The 17,617-nt window shown below is 46.2% G+C and overlaps 4 protein-coding genes across 5 annotated transcripts in view; 3 read left to right on the top strand and 1 right to left on the bottom strand.

Annotated features, from left to right (window-relative positions):
• The first annotated feature begins 318 nt into the window (after positions 1-318).
• LOC121592487 (replication factor C subunit 2) lies at positions 319-1,555 on the top strand. Its single transcript, XM_041913971.1, has 2 exons — positions 319-617; positions 686-1,555. Exons 1-2 carry the CDS (start codon positions 426-428, stop codon positions 1,517-1,519), a joined length of 1,026 nt encoding a protein of 341 aa, XP_041769905.1. The 5' UTR covers positions 319-425; the 3' UTR covers positions 1,520-1,555.
• A 97-nt stretch (positions 1,556-1,652) lies between these two features.
• On the top strand, positions 1,653-2,545 carry LOC121593768 (EKC/KEOPS complex subunit TP53RK). Its single transcript, XM_041916432.1, has one exon. The coding sequence runs from the start codon at positions 1,743-1,745 to the stop codon at positions 2,469-2,471; it is 729 nt and encodes a 242-aa protein (XP_041772366.1). The 5' UTR covers positions 1,653-1,742; the 3' UTR covers positions 2,472-2,545.
• On the bottom strand, positions 2,468-3,863 carry LOC121593767 (dehydrogenase/reductase SDR family member 4). The gene is made up of 4 exons (XM_041916431.1): positions 3,756-3,863; positions 3,519-3,689; positions 2,928-3,465; positions 2,468-2,846 (listed from the first exon to the last, which is right to left on the bottom strand). The coding sequence occupies exons 2-4, from the start codon at positions 3,656-3,658 to the stop codon at positions 2,676-2,678; spliced, it is 849 nt and encodes a 282-aa protein (XP_041772365.1). The 5' UTR covers positions 3,659-3,689; positions 3,756-3,863; the 3' UTR covers positions 2,468-2,675.
• Positions 3,864-12,895: 9,032 nt separating this feature from the next.
• The window catches only part of LOC121591784 (talin-2), a 64,560-nt gene continuing 59,838 nt past the window's right edge, over positions 12,896-17,617 (top strand). The window contains exons 1-2 of one of the 2 annotated variants that reach the window (XM_041912733.1): positions 12,896-13,189; positions 15,445-15,514. The gene's annotated coding sequence lies outside the window, so the exon portion shown is untranslated. Of the gene's footprint in view, positions 13,190-14,809; positions 14,827-15,444; positions 15,515-17,617 lie in introns of those variants that run through there. The other variant, XM_041912735.1, reaches the window with a different exon arrangement.

The raw sequence follows: 17,617 nt of genomic DNA, 5'->3' as shown, positions 1-17,617 counted from the left end.
AAAGGCATGTATTTTTCGGGTCATGTGACGAGAAATGTGATGACACTGTATGATCCAACCTGGCGGGTTAACGTGCATGATGACATTGATGACGTTTTGTTTGCGATTTCACACAAGGTTAATATATATGTTCCTCGAATAAATATAAAAATATCAAAAAACGAAAAGATTTCATCATTTTATAAAGTGTATTATACAATATGAAATTATTTGTTGTGGTTTATCATTTACAAACCCATTATTTTTGGAATATCAACCCATATTGACCGTTGAAAAAGATGCCATAATTGGTCTAGCTCTTGTGTGTGTGCACCTTGACCGACACGAAAAGTGCGCCAAAGCAAACGTTTTGTTTATGTGAGCAGCACGGAGCTTCGAGCGGCTTCGATTTTGTGAAAATATCCACCAACACCATCGCCAATAAAATGCCGGAGGAAGTTGCGTCCACATCGTCCGCAACGGGTGCACCAAAGGAAGCGGAGGGCAAGAAGAAAAGCCTTCCCTGGATCGAGAAGTATCGACCGCAGCGGTTCGAGGAAATTGTTGGCAACGAAGAAACAGTCGCCCGGCTGGGAATATTCGCTTCACAGGGCAATGCTCCCAACATTATCATTGCGGTTGGTTTTCCGCGAGTTCCCTCCCAATGCGTGTCGATGCAATAACAATCTCTCCACTCTTCTTTCAGGGTCCCCCGGGTGTGGGTAAAACGACGACCATCCTCTGCCTGGCACGCATCCTGCTCGGGCCCAACTTCCGCGAGGCCGTGCTCGAGCTGAACGCTTCCAACGAGCGTGGTATCGATGTGGTACGCAGCAAGATCAAAATGTTTGCGCAACAGAAGGTAACGCTGCCCCGCGGCCGGCACAAGATTGTAATCCTGGACGAAGCGGACAGCATGACGGAGGGGGCCCAGCAGGCGCTGCGGCGAACGATGGAAATCTATAGCAACACAACGCGCTTTGCGCTAGCCTGCAATACGAGCGAAAAGATCATCGAACCGATCCAGTCGCGGTGTGCGATGCTGCGCTTTTCGAAGCTATCCGATGCCCAGGTGCTGGCCAAGGTGGTGGAGATCTGTCAGCACGAGAATCTCAGCTACGATGAGGATGGGCTGGAGGCGATCGTGTTCACCGCGCAGGGTGATATGCGCCAGGCGCTGAACAATCTGCAATCGACGGCGAACGGGTTCGGTCACATTAGTGGCGCGAACGTGTTCAAGGTGTGCGATGAGCCGCATCCGCTGCTCGTGCAGGATATGCTGCAGCATTGCGTCAAGGGGGACATCCACAAGGCGTACAAGATCATGAGCAAGCTGTGGAAGTTGGGTTATGCGGCGGAGGACATCATCGGGAACGTGTTTCGCGTCTGCCGGCGGATGGATATGAACGAGAAGCTGAAGCTGTACTTCATCCGGGAGATTGGCGAAACGCACATGAAGATTGTGGACGGGCTTAACTCGCTGCTGCAAATGTCCGGTCTTTTAGCTCGCATGTGCGAAGCTTCTTACGAGCATTCCTAGGGCGTTAAGCGTTGGTAAAATGTAATAAATTTAAGAAACGAATGCGTCTTTGTATGGGTTTGAATTTGGAGCGGTTGCATGAGCATGGGAGAATGATCATATGGGAAGTGTCAAACACAAGTGACAGCCGGCCCCCGGGGCAACAGCTCTACAGCGTATCAAAACAGTATCAAAACAATCACACCCAAGGCTTACTTAGTTTTGGGGGAAAAAACAACTATCGATGGCAGTAGCGGCGGAAAAGCAAGAGCCAGTACAGCAGCTCCTAAAGCAGGGAGCAGAAGGGAAACTGTACATCGGCACCTACAAAGGCAACCGATGTCTGGTGAAGGAACGCTTCGAGAAGAAATACCGCCATCCGGCACTCGATCGGCAGCTCACCCGGCAACGCATCAAAGCGGAACAGAAAGCCTTCCAACGATGTGCTGCCGCCGGTCTGTCCACCCCAACCCTTTATGGCGTGGATTTAGAGCAGCGCAAGATCTACATGGAATATCTGGAGCATAGTCGTACGGCCAAAGAGTTTATCGACGAGCTGACGGCAACCACGCAGGCGGATGCTTTGAGCGAATCAGCCCAGCTGAAGCAGCTTGCCGAACAGATCGGCCACATGGTGGGTGTGCTGCATCGAAACAATCTAGTGCACGGTGATCTGACCACCTCCAACATGCTGCTCGATCCGGTGGAAAAGGGTGCGGAAGAGTCCGTCTTCCCGTACCGTCTCGTGACGATCGACTTTGGGCTGTCCCACTTCAGTGATAACCACGAAAACAAGGGTGTCGATTTGTACGTGCTCGAGCGAGCGATTCTAAGCGCTCACAGTCAACTGCCGGGCTTGTTCGGTATGATACTGGAGGCGTACCGCGAGCACAATACGAACCATTGCAGGGAAACCATCGCCAAGTACGAAGAGGTACGGGCCCGTGGCCGAAAGCGAACGATGGTGGGTTAATGTGAGATGAGTGCCTCGTTGAATGTTTATTGAACGTTGTCTTAAAGCGAATAAAAGCGTACGCTAACGAATTAGCTACCACCGACCAGAAAATCTTACCCCCCTCCCCGAAATGCAGCCAAACTTTAAACCACGCGTAAGTGTGTTTTGGAAGACAGTTGATTGACAGACTTGTAGTTGGCATTGCCGTTGCTAAGCGAGAATTTACAGCCGGGAAGCCATGCCTCCGGAAGCTACAATCGTTTCGCCGGTAATGTAGCTCGCGTCGTCCGAAACGAGGAACGCGCACACGCCGGAAATTTCCTTCGGCTGTGCAATCCGTCCCATCGGAATTCGGGACAGTGTTTCCTCTTTGGCGGCATCGGATTCTTGTAGCTAAAACGAAGAAGGTGAGGGTGATTTGAAACAATATTCTACATTCTATAAATTAGCTCATCTCCACCAAGCGGTGCTTACCGCTCCGGCAAACTTCGTCTGCACCACACCCGGAGCAATGCAGTTCACGCGGATGTTCTCCGCCGCCAACTCTTGGCTGGCTGCCTTCGTCAATCCGAACAGTGCCGTCTTGCTGACGGAGTATGCGCCCAACAGCGAGAACGGTTGAAAGCCAGCAATGGACGATATGAACACAATGCTGCCGCCCTTGCGCTCCCGTATGAACGGCAACGCTTCCTTGGCCAGCAGATACGAACACTTTACATTCACGTCGAAAATCTTATCCCAGGCCGATTCACTACATTCCAGCACACCGCCCACCTCCGGATTGACGGCCGCATTCGACACGAGAATGTCGATGCCACCGAACTTTTGGGCCGCATGCTCGAACAGCGCCTTCCGGTCGGTGGCGTTGGCAACGTGACACTTGATCCCGGACACCTCGAGCCCGGCGGTTCGCAGGTCGTTCACGGCACGGTCAACATTTTGCTGCTTTCGGCTGCTGACAACCACTTTGGCTCCTTCCTGGCCCAGCCGTTCCGCGATGGCGTAACCGATACTGGAAAGAAAACCGATGAAGCCGGCTGATGAACGGTGGTGCCCGATACTTACCCTTCTGTAGAGGCGGTTACGACGGCCACTTTGCCCGTCAGGCGCTTGGCTGCAATGGCGGAACCGCTGCACAGATTGCGCTCCATCGTCTTGCGGATTGTTTGCGTGAGTGCAGCGCTGCCGGCAATCGAGCGGAACATTTTCTCCTATTGGATGGGACGAACTTTGAACCTGGTTGGCGAATGATAAGCAAGAAATATAAAATAGGTGCGTATGTGGGGTGATAAGACGACTGACTCTCTGTCAAAATTGTGCCAGGGTTTGGGCGGGTGGTTGTGGGAAACGGTGAAGGAATAATGTGCAAGTAATAACTGATAAAGGATTCGTAATTATATGTATGTATTATTTCACTGACTAGAAGATAAAGGACTTGTAACAATTACAAGAGCATACAATTTACATCGGCTATGTTGTGTTTGTAAATAAAGCTCGCCGAACAATGGGAGCGCCACGGTACATGAGGTTGATGTTTTTTGTACAATAACTTTCAAAATTGTTGTTTGAAATGTGTACACAAAATTATTCAATGTATTTTACACACATAATTCATGGGATATATGGCGTATAGTATTAATTAACTGAACTTTTGAAAAATAGACGGCAGACCACCGCTCTGCCGTGAAGCAGTGGTGTCAAACGATCCTGCTTCACATATCCACAACTAGATGGCGCTAGCATAGATTTCACATTTTCAAACAAAAACGTGTGCACGTTTTGCTGGCGGGTAAAGCATTTATTGGACATCAAGCACATGTTTGTCGTTGCCGTATAAAATTTGGTATCCGTTTTAATATCGGATGTAATGTATTTTAATTTTAATGTAAGCCAGGACTACGTTTTATCATGCTCATTCCAGATCTTACTGTCTCCGTGTTGTGTCCAGTCTAGTTAATGCTATGAACTCGATGCCTAAGTGGATCGAAAATTAGAAATTCACTGTCTAAGCAATATGGTACATATAATATGGTCTGTGAGACTGTTGAATTCCTTGTAATGTTATTTTTTTATAAGAACATAGATCGATATGATACCATCAACACAGAAATACATTTTCCCCCAATTGAGCTACAATCAGAGCTTCTTAGCTGATGGATAAAAATACTTAATATCAACATGCTTCATCATTGTTGCTCCAGCACGCTTGCAAACGATTGCAATAAATATGCATTGAAGACTTTCGTTGAATGGGGCTCTTTAACATACGCAGCTAACGAACGAACTAATCGTACGACTTTGGCCATTGTAATGCCATTGGGTAATAGCTCTCCCAAGGCTCGTGTCATTCAATCAGTGTTGATGTTGTTCGCTTGCAGCGAACCGAAGCGAGCAGCAACATTCCCGCCATCGGATAATATTTTATCCATTGCAATCGGATGTATGCAAACTTTCTTGTTTTTCCCTCCCATACGGTCGGGCTGTCTCCCTATCATATGTGAACCACACGTGAAGGAGGGTAAGCATTAGACGGTAGAGCACATTAGATGGGAAATGTTTGACAACCTAAAGGTCCATTGCCATTTTTCTCCTTCCTGAAGCTATGGCACTATCCATCTTTTTTGTACGACAACAAAAAAGAAAACATAATTCTACTAACAGCAGGATACTGCAGCAAATCAGCACGGAGAATCTCCTACGTCCTGGCGTGCCGTGGTCTCGCGTACCACATGCACATGGGCCGCAATTGCTTTATTGCTCTCTCTATCGCTCGTGCACTGTGCGTGTGGCTGTAATCAGGGGATCGGAATCGAGATGAAATGAGGGGATGGTGGGAATAGCTGCTTTAGAGGATGAGGTTCTTCTAGACTCTTCCTTTGAGAGCCACAAACACTCACACAATTCCACTTCATTAGAAGCAGCTTCTAGGTGCGATGAAAAGATCAAGCGAAACAGATAAGAGGAGCATCCTCTTGCGAACAAACAATTTAATCCCGCACACGAGGAGATCTTCCACACCCTTTGCGCTGGCAATAAAGTCAATTTATTTAGTCTATTATAGGATGACACACACACACGTTCAGTCCTCTCGATTTTTTGGAACATTCGGAGTCACATAACCTGCAAACGAGCAGCAACAGAAGCAGCAGCAGAAGTGTATAATTATTTCAACCCACAATAATTGCTCCCTAGGTGGTGGCTTTTGTTCGCGCAGAAAAAAGGGGGAATCAGAAATCAACACCGCACGACGGCATCATCCCATCCCATGTTGCGAACGGTTCTGTGGAAATTCCGTGGGCACTGCAAACCCCGCAGCAACAATTTACGCCAATGTAATTTGGTTTTAAGTCGTTCCAAATTAATTGTTAATCGGAGCAGGAGATACTGTGAGCGGGTCGGTCCGTGGTCGTGCCCGTGCCGGGTTCTCGATTAGTCCACCGAGAATTGAGAGGTAAAAACGGGTCTGGGATTCACAAGGGTGATAATGGGAGCGGTGGCCGTGGTGGCCGGATCAGTTTTGGCGATCAGTTTTCGCCCACTTTCGGTCAGCACCAGTTTAACCGGTTAATCGGGGGGACAATCGCAGGGAATCGGGAGTATCGGATTGAAGATTTATGGAAGATCCCTGATTCGGGGTGATCGATGTTGGGGGAAAGTTGTTTAATAAGAAAAGTTTGCTTTATTATTCTCGTTGCCATGGATACTTGTTTTCTTCGTGATTGCATCAAGATACAAGCCAGTTAGACAGCAGTTTGGTACAATCTTATAAGCAACCATTGCTTAACTGATGATTTTTCCAACTGGTGCGCAAGATTTCCAATTATTATTCCAATAGGAATACAATTTAAACTTTGAGCTATTAAACAATGCAGAAATCGTTTTATGACATCGTGCCCGCTCTGTTTCGGCGCGATTAAACCATGTTCTCTGCCTTTCCTCACCCCCCAAAAACCAACTCTCGATGGACACATTTAACGAAGAGTTGTCCTTACATCTCGACCCCGTCTATCATCATCTGGGCGTGTGGAACATCAGATTGCGTTAGAGATCGCGCACAGGAACAATGCATCCATTTACATCTGGCTTAATTTATTGGTGGTTTGCTTCGCTTCAAAACTGTTACTGTTACAAAACAACAGTTCCGCAATGATAAAGGTGATAAAATCTCGTCGTGGCCCTTTTTTAACCACGCCACGCTCGTCCATTTCTGCGTGAAGCCATCGATAATAATATACATACACAAAAAACACACCACTTTACGTGGACGTCAATTTTAAGGTTCGTTCGGTGTACAACTAAATACATTTACGCTACACGAAACACAACAAGCACAGATAAGGCATAGCAGGGATGGCATTTGTTTTTCCCCCTTTTTTCCCGCTCCCGGCTACACAAGGAAGCAAAGGATGTCTGCCGCTGCCGAGGGGGAAGAAAAAAACTTTCGTGAGGGAGAACCCAAAAAAATAGAATCGTCTCTGCAACTTCATTCCCGCCTAGACAGGATCGCCACTTCGAGATGATAAACGGCCACAGGAAGAAAAACAAATCTGAACAACAACGACGTCGACGACGTCCCGCCCGTACGCACGCCGTGATGTGTGTTTGTGTCCTCCCTTCTCCCCCGCCCTACTGGCCTGGGGTAAGTGAAACCGATGAGTAAACATTTTAGCAACATTTGAGAAGCAAAAGGTACACAGCAGCAGCAGCAGCAGCATCCCACTAGGAAGGAAGGAAGGAAGCAAAACAACAACGTTGCTCAAAATTGTGAGGCCTATGTCGAAGGCCTCCCCCAAAAAGTCGGACTGGCGAAGGCTGGAAAGCGGACACCGGGGAGTTGTGGATTCCCGATGAAGGCCCATGGAGTATGTTTATGCGATTGTTCGTTCTGTTTACGCTCGTTGACATATCCCGGCCAATGGAATGCCCACGTGCCACGTGGCTAGAGGTATCCCGGCGTGTGAGTGAATTGATTCCGAACGGAAACGCTCCCATCCCGAGGAGAACGTTTGGTCGATTGATTTTGATCGGTGCGTTCGAGAATGTTTGCACTTGGAAGGGCATAAGTAAGACATATCGGATTGAAGGAAAGGTTCTTCCCAGTCTCGGACCGTTTCAAGTTTCGAAAGATTAATGATCACTGCACTTGCTGCAGGGGGAGGAGTGTTGATTTACATGGTATGATGGGAGTTGGGAGTTCTTTCCCTATCTCGAAGGAATAATATCCTAACATTCGGTACTTCAATTCAGTTTCAGGGGTTTGATGTTGTAAAATCCAAGAAGATCAATGCACGACATACCAGAGATACATCACATAATGGACAAACGTTCATCGACGTTGGGAATCCTTACAACTAGCTCATAGAATTGCTTGAACTTCTCCCCGACGTTTGACGCAGTAAATTAGTGTACTAAGAGCTTATGAATTGCGAACGGAGAGAGATCGTTTCCCCCGGTGCCATTTATCAGATGAAATCCATCCAATTTGTGTGTTGTGCGCGGCTCCAATGGCGATAGCGTTTTGACAACCCGTTCTGTTGGCTTATCATCATCCAGCATCATCATCCTACTCCTCCAAGACAGACGAAACACATGCTAAAGAATTCGTTCCATTCTTGGGCGGATCCGGACAGTACGCAATCACACAAGTTCGCTCGTTCGTTGAACTGCCACGGACAAACCTTGATCATCCATCCTCAGCTACCGAAGCAGAGCATTCCTCTAATGCTGAGCGTGTGGACGCTTTTGTGAGGCAGAAACTGTATTTTTGTTTGTGCTTCTAGCAGCAAACGCCACCAACTGGCGGGGTTGCCGCCATTGGGCTGCTTTCCCGCCCAAGAGTGGAAGCCATCGGTGGAAAAGTTTGCCGCCATCTTGGCGCCAGCCTTTATGTACCGAAGCCGAAGTTTTATTCTTAGTAGTTTCCCCAATCCTCCCTATCCCGGTTTGGCGTTGTTTCTTGGAGATGGGTCTTTTTTGTTGCAAGAAGTCAGAATAGAATGTGGTTGACGATGAAGAAACAAGAACACGTGGAATTGCGCGGAGGAGGAGCAGTACTGTGCATCTTTTGTAACTTTACCGCCCTTTTGTTTCCGGTTCCCGGAGCGTCTCGGGGAAACTGGACGTTCTGGGATTGTGCTGAGAGGTACGGAATACGGTAGAACGAAAGATTTCCTTAAAAATGTAGCAAAGGCAGCTTTTATGGACGATGATAACTTTTGATCACCGGCCCATGGGTTAACCCATCCATGACTAAAGCATGCATAAAAGTAAGTTTGTAATGGTGCCGTGTAAAGCGCACCCCCTTTGCGCGTATTCAGATTCGGTGATTTATTGGATAGCAGTAGCAGTTTTATATGGTATATGTATATCAACATCCACGAACGAATGTTTCGTTCCAGCTCGTTTGAAGCGGATGATTTTATGGCGCAAACCGATATTGAAAGGACGGTGGTGTTTGCGATGTGCGGAAAAAAGGAAACATAAATTACCAAGCGGCAAAGTGGTCATCGAAGAAGGCGATGCAAATGTAACTTCTGATCTGACCGATAGATCCAAGATCTATTGAGGAGAACAGATCGATGCTAAGCCCGTTGCTATGTTGCCAGTTTCATCTCGCTTTTGACAGTTTCATGAAAAAGTGTTTACAAACAAACGGCTAACCGCAGGACTCCACACAGCATAACACGGAGCGCAACATAACAACTGACAGCTGCCGAACGCTTTCCAATACAAAAGGGGGGTAAAGCGTTTCATTAACTGTCGGTCTTCGCAGTAGGTTGGTAGCTTTTGTACGAGCAATGAGCTGCCTACTAAGGATATTCACAATATGTTACCAGCAAAGAAGCGTTTTCTGAAGCGTTTGGCAGCTGTCAGTTGTTATGTTGCGCTCCGTGTTATGCTGTGTGGAGTCCTGCGGTAATAGTTAACGTGGAAAAGTGGATGAATTTACTGTTCGGCAGATTATATTGGATATGTTTCTTGTGGTCAATCACTTTTGGAGAATAAAGGAGAAGTAATTGTAGCCTACTATGTATTCAGATAACCTCATAGTTTGCTTTTCCGTGACCACTAATCACTACCTTTTGTAACGGTCCTGCTGGAGGAACGAATAGTTTAACAGGCATGAAACAGCACAGTACATGTTCTAACTGGATGAAAAAAGTCCTATTTACTTTCAGTTAAAGCCTGAGAGTAAAATGAAACATCCAATCGGCACACACTGGTACAATATGCATACCATTTTTGCTTATAACCCGGCGATGAATGATAAAATAGATCCTTGAATAAAATCAGCCATAGAACAAAGAGTTTTTGCAATCAGGAGCAAAAACTGAGTTCAAAATAGCAAAAAAGACTCCCATTCGCTCCATATCAACGACCATATTTCCCATGGCTTTCTGTCAGTTTGTTCTAAACGCATCGACCTGTTCCCTTTCGACCTTGGATAGATCGATTGCTCATGCCATAGCAACTACCGTTGCTACTGCGATTGTTTCTCTTTCTCCCGCAAATTTGTTTCTTTATTTTGAACAATTAGGAACGGAGCGCCGTAAAACGGCAGATTTTGGTGATGATAGTGTGTACCAAAATCGGCTATTAGCAGGCCCATGACAAATGGCACGTTGAAATTGACTCCCGGGAAAGTGTGCCGTACTTGTGCCGTTTGCAACAATAGATATAAATATGTACAAAACATTCCATTCCTTATGAATATTGGCCCCGCTGGTTCCATGAACAGCGCTTCCCATACAGCTTCAATATACACACCCCGTCATCGATAACATTAGCTTCCACGTGCCGATATTAGGCATTACATTGTCCAAACGTTACAAGTCTGCTAGTACGCAAGTGATCATTTTTCTTACCACGTGATCCTTGTGTTCTGTTCTTTTCGGTACGTACGTCAATTCGTCACACACCGGAAGAAGTAGCGACCGTTCGGCAACCGGCACCGGAACCGATACGCCGGGGCGAAGGGACCGACGCATCAATTTTTATTACCGTAACATCACCAGTCAGCACCATCCCCCTGTAGTGGCCAATTCCTAATGTGCAGCCGATTTGTTTTCATCGATGACAATCATCCCACGGCGGGATGAGGTCCGATACGGTTCGAACGGTCCCGGGGTTTTTTTCCCCCCGTCTCAGCTTCCGGGTAGGATTGAAAGTTTTCTGCCAAGGAAGGAGTGTTTTTTTTGTTTTGCTATTTTTCGCAAGTCAATGTCCATTTCCTCCTTCTCCTCGCACGCTGTATATCGGGCTTCCTTGATCGGCGGAGATTCGATTGTGTTACGCGGAAGTGTGCAGGCGAATCGAATCAAAATAATGCCATAAATAAAAACAAATCAATTGTACTGCTGGCGGTGGTAGACGACGTCCCTCAAACTACTCCACACGGGGACGATTCGATTGCGCTGGCCGCCACCATACAACCACATGGCTTTGCGCTAAGTCATGCTTGTCCTCGTCTCCGCGCGCTCCATGAGATTTTCCAACTTCCCAATAGAGCATTTGTTAGCAAAATAGGATTCGTTTCGCCCAAAATCAAGTATATAGCTGCACGCACGAACCAGGGTGTAAACCCGAAATCTGAAATCAACCGTAAACTCGCAACACACGGGTGACAACATAATTTATACAAATTGTGTACCACGGAAGATGACACTGACGGGGATAGTGTATATATCCGGAAATGCCATTAAGATTATCACTCCGAGATATGTCGAGGATAGTGTTGGATAGTTTTTTTTCCCATATTTTAATATCATTTTAAATCAGGGAAGCTGGTAAGAATTTGTCACAAACTATTTCTATTTTTGTGTTATACTGCCTCAACAACCAGCACCATGTTTGGGACACAAATCCCCCGCTTGCACTTGTCTGGTTTCCATCTAAACAAGAGAAAGTGACAGTGATGCTCTCAGCGTTGGTTATGGCCTTTTTTTTTGCTCTAAAAAGGGTAGATAGTTTTCCAGAACTCGCTCGCTTAACCCCCCCTCGCGGAGACAATAAAATCAAGTGAAGCAAGCAAGAGAAAATGGCACTCTCGACGGTGCGTATTGATGCATGACGGCGAAAGGACCACTGCGTATGAGTCATCCAACAACGAATGGAGATTTATTGTCCTTAAAGTTAAAGCGGTAGAGCAGCACTTCTAGCAGCTTTATGGCAGGATAGTTTGATGCAATGGCAGAAAGGACAATGCCGAGAGGAGAACATGGAGAATGATCACCCATCATATAACCTTTCCAAAAACCGAAAACCAAATAAAGACCTCACTTTTATAGACCATCTCGAATGTATAAAGAATACATATTAATTTATGGACGCGAAGTAATATCTCCATAGATACAAATACGTAGCATTCGACTCGAATGCATTCGCATATTCATGCATATTTATGTCATTTGCTCCAACTACAACGAACAAAAAAAAAGCAACGGTTCATTGATACTGATGTCGATGACAAATGATATAAAATTTCACGCCAACGGTTTGACTCGGATCATCAACAAAAAAGGGACGCCGATTCATGACTCGACACACGGACCCGGAACGATCAGCGAGATCCTAAGTTCGCGCACGACTTCACTGACTTCTTGCAAGGAGTGTTAGACAATAAGAAACCCCCAACCCTGCCATGACTCACGATTAATCCGCGGTGCTGTTGTGAGCCCCTTTAGCCGGCCTTTTCAGCAGTGTCTTCAGATTAACGACCAATTCCGGCATCACTTCCTGCTGTAGTTCATCCAAAAGCAGCCGCAGCAGCAGCAGCAGTATTAAAACGAACCGATTTTCCAGGCATCATTAACTCGTAATTTAATGATTTTTTATGATTTCCCATTCCGCCTGGCTTGACGATTGCTTCACCACCCCGCAGCAACGTAGCGCGCAACCCCAGCGCTGCCAAATGCCATCTATAAAGTAAGTGGTAAAAAGGGGGAAAAATTAATTGTCACCACCAAACGACCGAGCGGGAAGGAAGCGCGATAGATGCTTTTTTTGCGCGCATCCCTGGACATCCGGAAACGAAGCAGCAGGAAGTGAAGTGTTTGACAACAGTATGCCTCACCGGACGGGATCGATGGATGATGGTGATGGTGATGAAGATGCAGAATTGTATAAAAACTGCAATAAATAAAGAGATAAAAATTCCAGCCGTTCCATCTCCCAGGCAACACACCGAATCTAATCTGGAAAGACTCACTCGGTGTCCTGTGTCCCTAGAATATGGGGGGGGGGGGGGGGGGGGGGGGGTTTAAAATAAATAACCTTCTCTCCGTTCGCTGAAGAACTGACAATTAAACAGCATTCACAGTAAACAATAATAAAAACAGTTCCAGTGACAGTTGGAAAAACACCATCCAGCGAGGCTTGCTTCGATGGTGGTGCACCGCGCCATGGTGATGAGGCGCCTCGTGCGAACAGCAAGCGACGAAAGAGTCGGTTCCTTCAAGTCGCCGTGCACCTTTGGTCGAGCACGCATGCACATAAAAGTATTGAAGGCAGCGAGCAACGAACAACCACCATAAATCAGTCCAATTCCAGCGGCCACGCCAAATCCCGTGGAAGGCAATATTTCTCCATCGCCGGCACCGGAAGGCACTCCGCAATGCAAAACAGTAACCGAAACCGATTTTACGAAGATGTTCGCATCCGGGCCCGTGACGCTCTGTCGGCCTCTTTGGAACATTTGGACGGTGGCCAAAAACGGTGGCCCAGGCACTGCTGCTTCTGTGAGTATACGTTACGGCGGGCCGTGCTTTGGAGCTAGGGGAAAGATTTGCTTGCAATTGCTTGCACACAGCACACAGAAATAATGTTATTACAGTAATGCATTGCCATATTCCTCGCCTTTGTGTGCCGGATTGGGATTTGTTTGCATGGCGTGGAAAGTGAATATTTATTTATCTTTTTGTCCGTTTTTGCGCGCACTCTGTAGATGGAAAAGGGGATGAAAAACGATGGAAAGCAGGACTCGCTCCCTGCTGCACCCCTCGTGCGGTGTATGACAAATGTCACATTTTCCGTACACCCCGGGAATGGAGGACGGTTTCCCCCTTCCAATCGCTGCACGCTATTGGATTAATGTACGCAAAGGAGTCTGCGTCTGAATCGTTGCAGAGTCATCACCCGAGTGGCAAATCACCTGCACGTGACCGTTTACTCGTCCTCGGCATCGGTTGGTGATGTAAAATATTCATACCCATGCTGTTAGGAGGCTAAACGAAGCTAATTAATCATGTAGAGAGCATGTTAGAACAAGGAAGGTTAAACGGTTCTTGTGAGGAGAGTGTGTACTGAAACAAGTTAATTGAAGTGGTGACAAGGAGTGATAACTATTACATCGATAAGGGTTTGAGATAACGATGAGTTCAATTTCAATTCCTAAATTCACTTCACATACTGTAGAATCTGTTTGGTAAGCTTTCATGAATGTTTTGCACTATATTTCGTGGAACATCCCAAACTCCTAAAATTCTATTTCACTAATGTACTGCCAACAGCACCACAGCCTATTCCATCATAAATTGCAAACAGGGTTGACGAACGCATAAACGGTTAAGCGGGACACAATTATGAGCCCTTCGACCGGTGCAGGCCGTACATATATGAACCGTAATGGTCGCTATCCTTCCCTGTTCGTCGACCCATCCGGGTTAGTTACCAAACTTCTTAAGGTTACCGTCCCGTACCCAAACCTTACGCCTTTACGACTTATTTATGCGAATCAACGAAAGTGCAATAAACATCCAACCCGTGGAAGGGAATGATGGCATTATTGTGGCACAGCAAAACACCGGCCAACATAGAAATCCGTGCGTCGGTGCATGAAGGGAGCTTAAAAATCGGATGGAATTTAATCAAATTAATTGAAAACATTACCATTGCTCTCACGCGCGGAACGGACTGTGCTGTGGATGCTGTCATAATCGTCACTACTGGTGTGTGGTGGAGGTGGTGGTGTCGCTTACGTCCTCCCTTTCGCTTTCGGGATTTCGGGTGGTGTGCAAAAATATTCCTTTTCCTGCTCCTTTTGCTGCTGCTGCTTTTGTTGGGAAACGCTTAATCGAATGGTTCATCTACTGCGATGACAAACGGGCAATTCGGCACAAAATGTGCAATTTTTTCACCCTCTCATGCGAAATATGTGAAATGTGGACTACAGAGCGAGAGAGAGAGAGGGAATGAGAGAGTGAGAGTGAGTGAGGGTAAGGCGATAAATCTCGGCTCGATTTCAACCCGACACAGTAGGCCTTTTTCAGCCAGTTGGGGTTGAAGTGAAGACAGGTTCACCCGAAAGCCCGCACACAGACACACAAGCACACAACAAGATCGCACAACGCACAACTTAATTCAATTAATCGTGATGGTAATGAAAATTTATGGACCAATTTGCGCTTTTCCATCGGCGGGTTCCGGGTTCCAGTACCAGTACCACCAGGTCGGCAGAAGGTTCACTTTCCTTCCTTAGGCACACAGCGTGGCGAATGAATTTTTGTAAAATAAAAGTTCCAACGCTCAAGTGCATTCTTCTCTCGCCGTTGCCTGCATCTGTCCTGATCCTCGGGGCGTTGACCGGATGTGAAGGGGCAGGGAGGGGAATCCGTTTGGCTGAGATTTAATGGTACTTGAACGAGTTTTCGGGTGAATATCTTACGCCCGAACGGATGATGATAATGTCGATTACTTAACGTTCTAATTACTTTACCGTACACCGGATACTTGTAATGGTAATAAATCTTTATTAACGGTTAGCTATTGTTGTGCGGAACATTTTGCAATAGAGTTAGAGTTGTTTCAATAACCTCTTCCCTCTCATGTAATGCATGAAATGTACTGCTGATTGGTGCTATTTCATTAAAGTTAGTAATGAAATGTAATCGTATGTATTTCACTACAGATTGTCTTCCTATGTGTCACGGTCAAAATAATACATAAAATAACTTCAGCTTTATCCTAATGCTCTTGTTGATCTTTCTTTCACCAGGTCCTGAGGAAAAGGTCCTAAGCTCCTAAGAGATCGTCCTTCAACTTTGCTCATTACCATGTCGTTGTGTGTAAGTATATTTTACACACATAGTGTTATTTTATAATAAAATGTAAATCAAATGAACTATACCATAAACCTAAAGTATTGTACAGACACATTCCAACTATTTTTCAAAAAGATTTTGAGCACGGTTTCGCTATGCTTGCATAATGCGGTTGTGTATTGCACAATCATAGCCGAAACTGCTGACAAGCGTATTACTGCGGAAATTTCCCACTAGCAACAATGGCGGAAGGGAACCTAAATAAGCACCCATTGGGTGTGTGTGTGTGTGTGCGTGCCTTTATGCTTACAAATCTTTGAATCTGCTTCCTTAGCACAAAGCTCCTGGCCGTCTTCCCCCCCTAAAGCCAAAGAATGACAGGTTGCTTCCTTTCCCACCAAAGAATTACACTCCGATTGGTCATTTAGTAGCTTCTGTTGGCGCTTTTTTTCTCTCCTCCCAATAGCCTTACCTTTTTGTTTGAGCATTCTCGATCAACGTCAGCAGTACAGCAGGGTGTAATAGAAAAAAAGGCAGAGCCGTTCTCCACCAAGCTGGCGCCAGTTGGGCGGCTAGTTGGTAATGGTTGCCCTTTTTCCGCTTCTTTTGCACTGCGTCAATCTATCGAGCGAAGAATCCCGGGAGCTGCTGAATATAGCCCCCCTCCCCCCCCCCACCCCTCTGCTTGCCGGGAAATAACGCACATATACAAACACACTGCGTAAATGGTAGACCGTGCTGTTTCAATCTAGTCTGCATGGAAACCCGTGGGGTATGTACTACTAGCGCGAGTATAAAATGGCGGTTTGCGCAGAGACTTGGTGGCCCCAGTACTCCGGTACCCGCACACATGTCACAGTTTGTGAATCTGGAAAAAAAGAATCAAAAATACCATCCGGTACGCTGCCGAGCGGTGCTTCTACATAGGCTTAGCTGAGGCTTGAGACTTGGAACGGATCCGGAGGAGGGTTTTCCGGGCAATCAGCAATGACATAAAATGGCGCCAGAAAGGCTGGAAAATAAGATACGATAGCTTTGCAGATTTTCCGCTGATAGCCGGTAAAGCGAGAACAGTGGGTGGCGAGAAGAGGTCGAAAGAATTGTCATAAAAAGAGCAAAGTTCTATGTACTGGACACTCACTCACACACACACGCACCAGTGCTTTCAATTGCTATAATGTGTTGGATGATTATTTCAGGGAAAACCACAGGGTATTGATTTTAATTCTGATGCTGTTTGCGTGGAGCCCTGGAGAATGAATTAGATGTGAGTTTACTCGTTAATCCTTACACAAAGGCTATCTATTTTATCTACAATAATCGAAAAAACCCAAAGAAATTTGTCTGAATCATGCTTCGTCTCATCAGTTCATCCACCTTGCAAATTCTCGCAAGATTTGCCAGCATCTTCACCTCCAAGAAGCATCGCCATTTTGTTTCTTAAAAAAAACGAACCGCTCCAGCTTCCATTATGTACTTTATTTGTGCACCTGATCCTTCCCATCCGATAGCGCAGCACAATAGCACATAAGGAGGCGAGTTCGTTGCCCATGGCGCTCCCATCATCCATTCTAGAGCAGCTATTCAGCCCTGTCTGTGTGCGCGCATTAGACAATATTGGTGAGGGGATTTTATGGCAAGGAAAATATCAAACAACCAGTAGCAAAACAGCTTTTGTTGGAATCCATCAACGGTGTGTTTTTCCTCTCTTCTCTGTCTACCCCTTTGCCGTGCTTCCCGCGCGGTGGCCGCACCACCGACATATAGGTGGGTGGATCCGGACGAAGAAAAACTGCGCACTGGGGCCTGATTTCGGCATCTTCTGCGCGATTTTTCTTTCACGGGCCAATGGACTACTGTATTCGGCTTTAGGGTGGGGCTGAGCAGCATATTCTACCGAACGATGGATGGATGGGGGAATACTTTTTGGAAGAATCTGACTGAATACTGTTGTTGTAATTTTATTTGAAAAAAAAAGCGTGATAAAATCAAGTTTTTAAATGTAAAATTAAATTTTATACGACATAAAATCTCTTCAATTTGATTACTACATGTTTGTACATGTGGACCCATCAGGGTGGATTCGTTTATGGTTGTTCTTTTCGAAGAAAATCGTTATTAAATTTT

Source organism: Anopheles merus, chromosome 2L (genome assembly GCF_017562075.2).
Source record: "Anopheles merus strain MAF chromosome 2L, AmerM5.1, whole genome shotgun sequence".
Lineage (NCBI taxonomy): Eukaryota > Metazoa > Arthropoda > Insecta > Diptera > Culicidae > Anopheles > Anopheles merus.
This window is presented reverse-complemented; position numbering and strand designations above follow the sequence as displayed.

Coding starts and splice junctions, on each gene's coding strand:
- LOC121592487 (XM_041913971.1), top strand. CDS start 426: ATGCCGGAGGAAGTTGCGTCCACATCGTCCGCAACGGGTGCACCAAAG. Junction 618..685: donor CTCCCAACATTATCATTGCG/GTTGGTTTTCCG, acceptor CTCTTCTTTCAG/GGTCCCCCGGGTGTGGGTAA.
- LOC121593768 (XM_041916432.1), top strand. CDS start 1,743: ATGGCAGTAGCGGCGGAAAAGCAAGAGCCAGTACAGCAGCTCCTAAAG.
- LOC121593767 (XM_041916431.1), bottom strand. CDS start 3,658: ATGTTCCGCTCGATTGCCGGCAGCGCTGCACTCACGCAAACAATCCGC. Junction 3,466..3,518: donor GTAACCGCCTCTACAGAAGG/GTAAGTATCGGG, acceptor TTTTCTTTCCAG/TATCGGTTACGCCATCGCGG. Junction 2,847..2,927: donor AGACGAAGTTTGCCGGAGCG/GTAAGCACCGCT, acceptor TCTTCGTTTTAG/CTACAAGAATCCGATGCCGC.